At 49.3% G+C, this 12,912-nt stretch overlaps 2 protein-coding genes across 2 annotated transcripts; one reads left to right on the plus strand and one right to left on the minus strand.

The window, feature by feature from the left end:
• Nucleotides 1-3,255: 3,255 nt before the first annotated feature.
• On the plus strand, nucleotides 3,256-6,149 carry NCLIV_054470 (putative U3 small nucleolar ribonucleoprotein protein; the record flags this gene model as incomplete). The annotated part of the gene is made up of 5 exons (XM_003885000.1): nucleotides 3,256-3,493; nucleotides 3,965-4,159; nucleotides 4,648-4,763; nucleotides 5,266-5,308; nucleotides 5,977-6,149. The coding sequence occupies 5 exons, from the start codon at nucleotides 3,256-3,258 to the stop codon at nucleotides 6,147-6,149; spliced, it is 765 nt and encodes a 254-aa protein (XP_003885049.1).
• A 1,859-nt stretch (nucleotides 6,150-8,008) lies between these two features.
• On the minus strand, nucleotides 8,009-11,496 carry NCLIV_054480 (conserved hypothetical protein; the record flags this gene model as incomplete). Its single annotated transcript, XM_003885001.1, has 6 exons — nucleotides 8,009-8,106; nucleotides 8,530-8,682; nucleotides 9,083-9,150; nucleotides 10,152-10,314; nucleotides 10,748-10,826; nucleotides 11,218-11,496. The coding sequence occupies 6 exons, from the start codon at nucleotides 11,494-11,496 to the stop codon at nucleotides 8,009-8,011; spliced, it is 840 nt and encodes a 279-aa protein (XP_003885050.1).
• Between the last annotated feature and the right edge of the window lie 1,416 nt (nucleotides 11,497-12,912).

The raw sequence follows: 12,912 nt of genomic DNA on the forward strand, positions 1-12,912 counted from the left end.
AGACATGCACACTCAGCTGATTCTCTGAAACGCAGTCTTGGACGTACCCCGCCCATACAGGCAGTTTAGTCCAGCCCGTAGTGTCGACTCTCCAAAAAACGTTTGTAGAAACCTAGGAGTCGCATTTTAAAGCGGAAATCATGGAGTATCTTCACGAATGCCTGCCTCGACGGAAAACGTATCGAGATGGATGCGCAGAAACCTTTTGATGGAGTCATGCGTCTGGGTTTCTCAATACTCACACGTCTGTATACCCCTTGCTGCACATGCCTATTTTTATTCCCGCATACATCCAGGTCTTTAACACTGCATCCAAATATTCATTTTCACGCATATACGTATGCATGCATTTATGTAGAAATGTGAATGGATACGTCTGTGGTGTTTTTCTCAGAGTAGACTGTTGCGTATATGTCACCAGTCCCACATCCCCGTCGGTGGTTAGCAGCTTTTGTCGACATTCTCGCTTTTATCGATATGGCTTGTCGGCGGGGCAGCGTTCAAGAGAGCGACCCTTGCGAGCAGCGTGCCCGCGCGTTTTTACGTGTACCACATACATGTGAACACTATACGGTCGTATAGGTCCAAAAATGTGCATATTCATACACGTAGATACAGTGCCTGCACTAAGGAAACAGAGATCTACGAATTTGCTTTCTAGAAGGGTCTTCCGACAGTTCCACTCTACACGAAAAAGAGATGGGTAGATATCCATCTATTTGCGCACTTCTATATATAGCTGTACGAGTATTTAGATTGGGATGTGTGCATTAGTGTACGCAACTGTTCAGGTACGCATATGTGGATCTGAACCTACGTAAGGTCACTGAGCTCCTGAAAAACCCTCGCCAACAGCACGAAGAGCGACTCGAGCACACCCGGCAAACAACACGACGCAAGGAGCGACGCGGCACAGCCGCACTGCAGCGGCCGCCACGAAAGTTGCTCCTGTCAATTTGTCCTTCACCGGGTCACCGAAGTGAGGCCGTTCGCAACTTTTGCCGGCCAAGAAATCTCTCCATCTGAGGGGGATCTGCCCGTTCCGCGACGAGAATGGCGTTTGATGGCAAGAGCGAAATGATTGAAATGCAGGGAGCAGAACATCGAAAGCAGAAAGGAATGTGAGCAGTTGAGGTGAGGGCGGAAAGAAGCGAAAGGAACCAAACGAAGTGTCCCCCATTCGTTTCGATTTGTGCGACGAGCGACGGTTTGCCTCGACCCCAGAAAACGCGCCTGACTTGCTAGCGTCAACTGCTGCAAGCGATTTCTCCAGATGTTCTGGACCCCTAGAGACGCGTAGCTGTTTACATGCTTGGTATCGAAGCGATTAACGAGCCCTTACACGTCCACCCATAGACCGATATATCTATCTATATATATATATATATTTACGTGTCAAGATGTATGTAGTGCTCGTAGAGAGATATAGTGTATATGGGTGTGTGTATAGATGTATACTCCCATGGGGTCTGATGCTTTTCTCGGGTGCTACCGGAATCAGAAACCTCCGGTTTACAAGACCACCTTTAGTGCTCTGGCTCCTTGGAGGACACTCCATATCTTATGTAACAGGAAAACACCGATTTCCGTCCCCATTTTCCCCTTTTCTCAAGGTGTCGATTCGCGGCGAAGCGAGGCGTTTGAAGTGCGCGGTAGCTACTCCGCAGAGGGGACAGAAGAAGGGGAAAGGCTGGCGAGCAAACGAAAGCTAAGGAGAGACACAGAGAGAAGGAAGAACGGACAGAGTGAAACAGAACTGGAGCTTCGCGCCTTTCTCCTAAGACCACATGATCCTGGCCGGCCAGCCCAGCTGTTCCCTGATAAACGAAAGCAACCCGCATGTCTCCAGAAGTGGGACGGCAACAACCAGCCCACATTAATTCTCCCCTCAAAGCGAAAATGAAGCAAAACACTCAGGAGATAATGCAGGAAACCGAGAGGATGTGAATCTAAGCGACGCAGCTGCATGCACGGTGAGGAGAGACAAGAGTCCAGAAAATATTAGCGAAAAGAGAACAGCTCTTCTGCGCGCATGTCGAAGCGCTGAGTGAACAGGCGTTCGCATCTTTCTTGGGGTTTAGGCGAGCCGCGTTCGCTCTTCCTCTCGTCTTTCGCGCGTCTGCCGCGTTCGGTCCGAAAAGGCCACTGATCTGTCTTTTTGTTTTTCCATTTTTGCGGGTGTACGCGAAGAAACGTCCAGAAAATATCGTAACCTTCCAACCTGAGAAAACCTTTCCGCGCCACCCCACGCGTGCGACAGTCTCGGGTGTCTCCTTCAGAAACGCATGTCGATTTTTGGGGTCACGACACAAATCCTCTGTGGAGAGCCAGAGAAGGGAAGATTGAGCGTCATATAGACATGTACAGTCTGACTCATATGTATATCCTATTTCCGCTTTGCGTGGCCAGGCCGTGTATAATATGATACGATTGGCAACCACCGATTCCGTATCTCTGTCGCATAGATGTACGTAGCCGTGTCGACGCACAAATGTCTGTATGCGTCGATGTGGTATGTTTGTTTGGAAAGAGTGTTGCCACATGACATGTAGTGCACGAACCGCTTGCGACGGTCCCGCGTTTCGCGGATCCGAGTCCGTGTGTTTTTTTCCGGTCAAAGGACGAAGCTGCACAGGGTAAGCTGCGCGGCAGGAAATCGATCCTTCTCGTCGGTTTCCCTTCTTTCCTCCCTGTTCTTCCCCCTTTCGCTGTTTGTCCCGCGCCTCCGCCTCTTTTCAACGAACGGCCTCAACGCGTGGCTTCTCGTTCTTTTTTGGCGCTGGGACACGATACTCTTTGGAGCCGCAGTGCCTCTCATCCTGCTTCTGCGTTCTGTTACTCGAATAAGAGTCGCCATTGTCATTTCTTCGCCAAGGTAACGTAACGACTAGAGTTCGTCTCATGGGCCTTCCGGTCTCGCGACTTCTTTTCTGCTCCAGATCTGCGGCCTCCAGCTTCGGTCTGCTCCGAGTACTCGCGCTCTGCCGCGTGCATCTGCTTCCCTTTCTGCGACTCTGAACAGGGTTGCGCGTCTCTCTCCGACTTTGCGTCCCCCTCTTGAGAGGTCGAGGTGGAAGGGAGCGATTCGTGATTGAGGATCTGCCGTCGCTCACCGTTGCCCATCTCACCGCAGCCGCGCGAAACATCGAGATTCACGGGCCGAGCCGAATTTCCGCAGACCGAGGGCCGAGCGCAAAACGAGAGAAGAACGCCGAACGCATCACTTTTTGTTTTGCGAAACGCACGCAACACACCATGTTGCGCAGGACTGTGCGACTCCGGAAGGAGTACCTCTTCCGGAAAGCGACTGAGGAGAAGGCGCGAGTGCTTGCAGACAGGAAAAAACGGCTGAAGGAGGCGCTGGAGAGCGGAAAACCCGTCCCCACCGATTTGCGTGGAGAGGCGGGTCAGAAACTCCTTCCCACTCTCGACCTCGAGGATGTAAACACGGCCCAGACGACCTCCCATATCGACGACGAGTACGCCTACGCAGGTGAGGCAACGAAAACAAGTCTGGCCATGCCCTGAGAGACGCGACACCCCGCTCAGGAGACTGTCGACGCAAATCTGCTGCATGCAGGCATGCAGCAATGGAGACGTATCCGAAGCACGTGCGAGACATCTGTGCACACGTAGTGACAATTGGCGTAAGCACCCACGTCTTTTGCCGCTACATCACACATGCAGATATATGCATGCATTTGGCCAGGTACATCTACCTGTAAATATACCTGTATACACATGTATAAATATTCGTGTTCACACTATCAAGTTCACAATTGAGCATATTCGAACATGCGCCTGCAGGTTTTGTCCGTAAGTCGATTTCTATCCATTTGCAAACTCATATATATATATATATATGTGTCGCCGCGTAGTTCCGTAAGTGTGTACTTCGATACATTTACACGTGCGTATGGATCTGCACAGGCAGTTCTGCTGTTTTTTTCACTGTGTGGCACAGGCGTTGAAGACCCGAAAGTTGTGTTGACGACATCGAGAAATCCTTCGAGTCGCCTCCAGCAGTTCGTGAAGGAGCTGCGCTTGCTGATTCCAAACAGTCAAAGGATAAACCGGGGTGGCTACGTGGTGAATGACCTAGTCGAACTCTGTCGCAGCAACAGCGTGACCGACTTGATCATCATCCACGAACACAGAGGTGAGTTACAGGGCGCGTGGTAGAAGGCGCAGATTCGAACCCGCGAGAACGCAAACGTGAGCGAACGGGAGCTGTGTGCAGGTTCTATGCAAGAATACAAGGCACGAAACAACCCTCCATGCCGGCGTTTGTATATATATATATATATATATGTACCGGTCCGGATATGCATGCATGTGTGTGTACACAGTCATAAATGCGCTTTTATATTTTTGTGCTTCTGGCTGTGTTTCTTTTTAAGATTCGTATGTGGCAGTGTTGTGCGGTCAAATGACTGTGCTTACACGCCTCTAGTACTACTTGCGTGTGTGATTGAACCTGCGTTTTTCTTTTCCATTGTACACTTTCCTCCAAAAAGGCGATCTGCAGAGAACTGTGTCGCCAGGACGCGGTTCCGTGCATGCATTGTTTTGGCAGAGCGGTTGGACACAGATTGTGGAAGACAAGCGTCTATCCTGGATTGTTTTTTCAACTCGTTTGCGCCACAGGCCAGCCCGACGCCATGGTCGTGTGCCACCTTCCTCACGGGCCGGCAGCTCACTTCAACCTCTCCGGAGTTGCTCTTCGCCACGATCTGCCGGAAAAGCCGGCAAATATGTCGGAAGTAAGCGTTCTCAATCGGAGAAAGTCTCTGGATCAGTTGGTTCTTGTTTCTAGAAGCGAGTCGCGTTGCCGCTGAGCTCGCCGCCGCCGTCTGCAGGCGACCTCTCACGGCCCAAATACCTCTCTCGACCGATATTGTGCTGAACCACGTACGCATACATTTAGAAATAGGGACGAATACACACGTTTAATCGCGCTTGTAAATATGTGGGGATGTGCATATATGGGTGTGTGTAAACACGCCGACAAGTAGATAGGTAGGCCTATGTTTTATCCTCTGGCATTGTGGTGGTTCCGTGTGGAGAGTGTCAGTTCGACCTTTGTTCCTTCATTTCATTTTCAGAATAACTCCCCTTGCTTCGCACTGGAGTGCCTAGGCAATTGCTAGGGACCGGTTAGCGCTGGTGACTATCTCTGTTCTCCGTCGTGGTCATGCAATAACGGAAGCTCCTCAACTGTCTCGTCGCGTTCTTTCCGGCGTTGTGTTTTGGGGTGTTTGTTAGGCTGCGCCACATTTGGTTTTCCACAACTTCACGTCCCGCGTAGGTTTGCGCGTGATGAACATTTTAAAGTTTCTCTATCCCCCTGCAAATCCCGTTGCCCAGCGCGTGCAAACTTTTGTGAATGTCGGCGATGAGATCCATTTCCGTCACTACACCTGGACAGATACCCGGAAAAAGGCATCTGCAGCGTCGACGAACACCCCCGAGAGCTCCTCCACTGATCCAGGCAAGAACTGGAAGACACCGAAGACGTGGCAATAGCATATATATATATATATATATATATATACTTATTCATATGCTGATACATATGTACGTGTATACTGCTCCAGAAAGATTCGTTCATCTGCGTATATGCAAGTGCAGACACGTGTAATTCTAAAATAGAAACTCCATAGAGGACGCATTTGTTAGCTTATGTTGCGGTGCACCCTGACGGTGATTTTGAACGTGACGTTCCACGGCTCGGTCTGCTTCCGACGGCCGTCTCTGTATCCTGAAGGGTTGTCTCTGGTCAAGCAACTGTGCCTATGACTTCTTAATAGAGGTCAGGCGTGTATGTTACTCCTGCATATATCAACATATTTCTGCATGTACATATAGATGTATGTGGATACATGTAGGTCGGTGTATTCCTGTGCCTATTTGTTCTGTGAGTTACCGTGGACACCCCATTGGATCGAGAGTGCTGCGAGTTTTTGTTTTTTACAGACGAAGAAAACTCAGCAGAGAAGAGAGGCCGTCTGGAGCTAGTGGAGGTCGGCCCTCGTTTCACATTGAAGCCCTACCGGATTGACTTGGGGACAGCTGAAATGAAGGACGTGGAAACGGAGTGGGCAGTTCGGCCTTTCTTCAACAAACCGAAAGCGGCGTTAACTGAGTGATATGTGTGAAGCAAACGCTGTTCTTTCTCCGGTCGGTTTCTTTGCGCATACAGGTACTCGTGTTCTCGTACGCGACAGCGGTCTATCGTCTAATTTTTCTGATGGGGTTCTCTTCGATATGCAAACGCTGGCCTTGACGCTCCTGAATTAACTGATCTTTCCTAGACCCACTTTGCAGCGCTGCGTCGCGGAAGCGGTGTATTTTCTAGAGCCTCAGTGGGACAGAGAGACTGAGAAAAGTGATTGGGGAACGGCGATACCGGGGTGCTTCTAGAAACCGAACCCCCCATACAGATATCGAGAGGAAAAGCTGGGCGCGACAGCCCCGGCAAAGCAACTTCACTAGCAACTCTTTTCGCGGGTGGGGTTCATGGAAACCTATTCAAGAAGCGAGCTTCAGGGATATATAGAGTTAAAAGAGCGTGTATGCACATCTGGTTTACCAGCAGTTGTGGCAATGAAACATATGCATATACTTTTTGAGTCGGTGTACAAGCTTATGCACACACGCGTGCATGAAGCTTCCTTTAGCTAAACGTCCGCTTAAATGCTTACTTCCAAAAATCCGTAAAGCGACACTGTTAACCCTTGCTAGTTGAAAATGCAAAACATTTTCGAGAAAAAATCGAGCCTACGGCGGAAGACGAGCCATGCATCCGGTGTGTCTACGGGAAGACACTAGCCGGAAGGATTCGCTCGTGGGAGAAAACGTAACGTGGCGCGCAGCGTTGGGAGGAGACCTTTCTATTTTGTTACAAGAACATCCCTATAAAAACTTCGCTTTACGTGGAAAACTTCCCCTCCTGGAACGATGCAGTCTCTAGTTCTTCGCAGTTGAGTCCTCGTTAAACATACTCTCCGCACGTTCGAACAGATATCGAAAAAGCTATAATGGCAGATATGTATATATATATATATATACATATATAAACTCGGCATGGATGCAAGAGAGAGAGGTCTGGTGAGGAATGATAAAGAACGAGGGGAAAACAAGAGAGCAGAAGAAACCACGAGCACAGCACGAGAAAGAACACAAACCTCGTAGGTCGAAGAGACCGCCAGAAAGAAGGAAAAGTAGTCAGAGAGGAGGCGAGGTGGCGAGACACGAACTGAGACGCCAAGACCCACCACCACAGAAAGATGGAAGTCCAAGACTTAATGGAAAGAGAAAACATAAAAAGCCATGCAGCCCTGGAGTGACAAAGAGACTAGACGGGAGAGCGGCGGGCACGAACGCTACAGAGAAATTAAGACCACTGCGAAAGACATAATTAGGACCCTGGAACAAGAGACAGAAACAAGAAATACGTACATCTATTCCCTTGTTAACAAAAGTATTTCGTTGCGAGGGACCGGCATCCTCTCAACATTTGTTTACCGCGGCAGCCAATCTGAGACAACATTCCACTGTCATCTTCGCCTCGTTTCGTTGTTTGCTTCGAGATCTGACAATATTGCACCGATGAACTCGTCCAAATATCTCCATGTTCCTCTGTACGCCCGCCAGACTTCATTCTTGTTCCTCGCATCACGGTTTTCAAAAGAACACAAGCAAGTGCCCTTTGATGTGGCAAGACAGCTGAACGACTAGCAGGGGTTGACGAGAAGTCCTCTCTCGCCGGCAGCACCTGCCGCCTTCGAGACGTTCTCGTGTCTCTCTTCATTGGGGGAAAACCGTCGAACTACCTTGTGCCACACATCAATGGCGCACACTCGACACAGGGAACTTGCTTCCCCGGCCTTCAGGACAACACAGACATTTCCCTCACTCGGTTCTCTGTAGGTGTTATCCCGTCGTTCTCTCCCCTTGAAAACGAGCAGAAGAAAACCCGACGGATTGTGTGCGTGTGCAGGTGAAGCTAACGGTGAGGCAAAAGCGCTGACGATTTCTGCCGCTTGCTGCGCCCCGCCGACGACGTGGGAGTTGCAATCGACATCTCATACGAGTCCACTCCGGCTGATCCGCACGTGAAACACAGGAACACAACCACAACGCCAGGGAACACGTGTTTGGTTCTCTCTGTTATCGCGAAAGGGAGAAACGTACATTAGGTTCCCGGGTTACGGATCTGTCTACTTCCTCCAGTAAACTGTTCCCCTCCTTTTAGTCGATGATTCACACTCGGTTGCGGCCCTGTACACGCCTGATCCCCTCGAGAAACAGAGTGGATGGTCAGTAGACTCTGAATCGGCGAGTTATCCTCCTTTTCTGCCCCACAAATCCCTGCGTTTCAAAACGCGTCCACCAGTCCGTCCGTTTTCCACGACATCTGAGGATCTAAAGTGCGGAATTTTCTCTCTTTTCCTACGAGCAGCAGAATAGAGGTCTGTCTGCTTCTGTGTCGAACTCGTTCTTCAAGCAGTGATCGTGTTATCTTACCGAATTCGGTCCCTATCGTGTGGATTGTTGAGCTGGAATATTGACGCCCTGCTTCTTGAACGGCTTTTACTGCGTAGGGTGAGACCTGCAAAACATCTCGAGTCGGCATCGTGCCTTTCGCAGGAAGGTCTGGATATTCTAGAGGAGGAAACCCTGCGCATGAGATAACGCGAAAAGGTGAAGAAACGCATGATCAATAGAGAGATGTGGGGCAGAACTGACCAGGCATATGTATCGACAGACAACTCCACGCGAAGACACATGTGTAGAGAGACGAATGAACTTACTCGGACATGCACATGCATAAATAGCGCAAACAGAGCCTGCAGAAGTCGTGTGCACTCGTCAAAGTTCAGCAAGCTGCTCGCACGTGTCCAAACAGCTTGAATACCGACAAGGGGAAAAAAGCGGCAGACCGAGACTGCAGCGGCGCAACGAAAACCGCATCCCGCGAGACACACAGAGAGATTTCCTGCGAGCGTCTGAGGAAGACACGCACAGACGAAACATGCAACGAATGCCGAAAGAGAGACATAGGCAGACATAGACTCACACACTGCTTTGCAGATGATCCCGAAAAGAAGCATTACCAAGATTCCCGTTAACAGCGCCGCTCCGCCCCTGTAAGCAGAAACCAAAAGCTGAAGACACGCGGATGGAGAGCCCGACTACAGAATACAGCACATGAGGTGAAAAGAAAGCAGGAAGAGAGGATGTATGTATCCGTCTGCTGATGTGAAACCGAAATAAATTGAGTACCGTATGAGAAGAAGTTTATGACATCACAGAAGACAACACCGAAGACGAAAATGACCCCTACAGACAAAAATAGTGAGCCGTGAAGTATTCTCTAAGAAGCCAAGATGCCCTTGGAAATGAAGGCAATTCATTTTGCAGTCGAAGCTGGCCGTAGCGAGTTGCTACCCAGATATGGAGCCAATCCTCGGATATTCACATATATGGTAGTCGCTAATCAATCACAGAATATGAAAAACGTAGCCTTTGGAGTTGCTTCTCATTCGATCCGTGGCACACAATCAAGGCGGCTTGATCACTTTATACGTGTCTACATGTATATATAGAGAGAGACATTGACGGATATAAGTCTGTAAACATGGATGTATAGACAGATATATATATATATATATAAATTGACGATGCGAGACAAAAAAGAAAAGGGGCACACGCACATTTCCTCAACGTTCCATTTGTATACCATATCTCTGTCTACAAAATTTGGGTGCGAAATGTGCAACCTGGAGTACGAGAAAAGTATGCACTGGGAAGAATGAAAATGCACATGTCAAATACTGGAGGCACTGTAGAGGACACAGACGAAGCAAGTGGCTCGCAGGCTATAAAACAACGCATCCCTTCAAGTGAAAAAAACCTGCGGGGAGCGACAAATCCCGTTGGTACGCCTCCGAAAAGCAAAACAACGTAGAACGAGTTACTATGTACACAGAAGGGACACAACCTGTCAAACGAAGAAATAAAGTGGGGTTTCCCCGTGATGTGACTTAACGATACGCTAAAAGATGCCCAAGGGCAAACGAGAAGCAAGCGCTGAAAAACCTGAGCACGCCCAAGTCTGGGCAAGAACGGCATCGCAGAAAACTTACGAAACCAAAAAGAGGACCAGCAGCTTGATATCATTATCTTTGCGCCATGCAGCCAAGCGGGCACAAATCTGCTGAGGCAGTGCAGTGCCTCTCGCGGCAGAACAAATAAAGCTCGCGTGAACTTCCTGTCTCGCGAACCACGCGTGAATCGACAAAATCAGACCTGTAGGAAAAAGAAGAAACTCTCGGAAACAACAGTCGTTCTCTTGTTTTTTTTTTGGTGGCTTGCTTGGGCAATCACCCACATGGTAACACACAGCTTTCAATCTGTCTTCGGCACGCGATGTTCACAGAGACAGGGGGCAGCTGTAGATGGGAACGAGCACCACCCAGGCATTTACATAGAGGAAGAAGCAGAAGAAAAACTTTCAAACTACACCTGACCTGAACAGATCTACGAAATACCGACTGGGAAGGGAGGTGCATACATGGATGCACAGGTGGATACATATAAGATTGATTTGTATATTCTGACATATGCATCTGTATATGTTTGTGTATTAATGCACCGCATGTATGTGTCCACTTGAAGAACAGGTGCACATGTGTACGCGATGAAGCCGTAACTGTGAGGGGGGGGGGGCAGAAACGCTTACTAGTAGCTGTGAAACTTGCGGAGACGCAGGCAGCCAAGTAGAACACCCAGTTCGCCGCCAAGGCAGTCTCGCGCTTTGCCTGCCGAAACGCAAGAAAAACTATAAATATTCAAGAGGCGGCTATATCCGTGTCTGGTAAAAGTGTAGGTCCTATCAACCATATCAGCAGTTAGGAAAAATAGAAAGAGATGTGAAAGCGCACACAACAGACGAGGAGCCACGGATGAAACAGGACGAGAAGAAACGGAGGAGAGAGGCGAAGACGCTGAAGTGGGGAAGATGAAAAAGGGAAGACCGAATCGGCGGGTAGATGAATGAAAACTTCCCAACGCCACTGAACGAGGATAAACGTGCATACTAAAAGCGCGAACAAGCGTTAAATAGACGGAGAAAAGACGAACTGAGAAAAGACAAGCGGAAGAAAATCAGTGTGTCGGTAAACGAGGATGACAAAAAGAGACTCGTCTTACATCCTTCACGACGCGTATCGCTGCTATGCATGAAGAGACAAACGTCAGGATGCCGAGGGCAAACGAAATTGGAAGAAATATGCTTCCTAAACTCGTCCGCGGCGGATACCAGAGTGTCGATTGCGATTCGACGCCCTCTTGAGTTGGATAGTCGGGCCGACCGATGTCAAACATAGTCGTTATCCAGTCCATGGCGATGTAGAGTGTGGCGAAGAGAGACAGAAATGCAATACAGATAGGAACCCAAAAGGATGCCTGCCTACTGCCTAACACACCCATGATTTCGCGGAAGACTTCGCGACACACTGAGCTCTTATCTGCCTTAACTAATCGGTGTCCGCGATGTCTCTTCTTGTATGCCCTTTTGGTTATCGATCTTCTTCCTCTGCCAATGGTCTCATCCTCACACGTCCCTCCTCCTAATCTTTCTTTGGATTCTCCCTTCGCTTTGCTTCTTCCTCCCCTGTCCGGGCCTTTCTTTCGCGGAATCCCGTTTCGTCGTCCTCGGAGGCTACTTCTTCGTGTTTCTCTGTTCTTTTTGTGGCTCTTCGTGTCCTCGTTCTTCGTCTGTCACTCCTCTCCTCCCCTTCTTCGTCTCCTTCTCTAAACCTGAAGTTCAACTTTCCTGCGTCTCTTGCGAAGAAAAAATCTACAAAACTAATTGCGTCCCCTCAACTTCCCTTCGACGAAAGTCAAGTCACCAACTACGCTCAGACGACACGCAAGACGCAAACTGAATGTCCGTATTTGTTGCTTCCTCCAAGAAGAAGAAACTCAAAAAAAGGCATTTGTCTACAAATTTACGAATTCAAAGCGAAAAATCGCCACAACAACTTCCTATCCAATGCACAATACACTTGTGGCGACACCTGATTACACACAAATATCCACTTGGACACATCCAATACGCATACATGTTGCCGGACGCAAGTGACCGAATATCGAACTCGAGCCGCTACTCGGCCTCGTTGAGTGCCCTCGCGCGGCACCCGTGGAACTGTGGAATTTTCTTCGGCGGGGGGGTTGGACAGAATGGCTGTCACCTCCTTCCAAGGGCGTATCTTAACAGAGACAAATGAAGGGGAGGAGGGCTAAAAACAAATAGGGACGGCAAAACCGACATTACTACAATTCATATGTGTAACAATAATCATGTTCTATCGACGGGCTGCAAGGACAGTTGCCAAATCCTCCCCTTCCACCGCTTGTCACTCTCTCGGCAGAGGCAGCAGCCTCACAAAGCAGCCTGGCATCCCCAGCATATATCGGTATTAAAAATATCGGTATAATGCAGTTTCGGTATGCTAGATCAAAACCCGCAAAAAGAATCTGATGTTCACAGCTGCAGCCACATCGTTGCTGCCGGACGACCGAGAACTATCGCTTGGATGCACATGACCAGTACTGCACGCGTGAAATTGGTGATTTTAGACGAGCGTTCCCCAGGGACACTTTCCAATGACCTGGACAGAAGGAGAGGAAGAAAAGTCCATTGCTTTATCTCGGGTAAGTGCAGGGAGAGATGAGGAATCGTGGGACAGCCCGAGACGCGGATCCTCGCTGGATTGACCTCGTTGGCGGGCGACTAGGGGTTCACAGGTGACCGTGCGAGCCTCATGAAATCGCGCCGTTTCCACGCGTTTTCAGAGGAAAATGCAGATTTCCTAAGTACCCAGAATTGTACACCGCAAGCAC

This window comes from Neospora caninum, chromosome XI (genome assembly GCF_000208865.1).
Source record: "Neospora caninum Liverpool complete genome, chromosome XI".
Taxonomy (NCBI): Eukaryota; Apicomplexa; class Conoidasida; order Eucoccidiorida; family Sarcocystidae; genus Neospora; species Neospora caninum.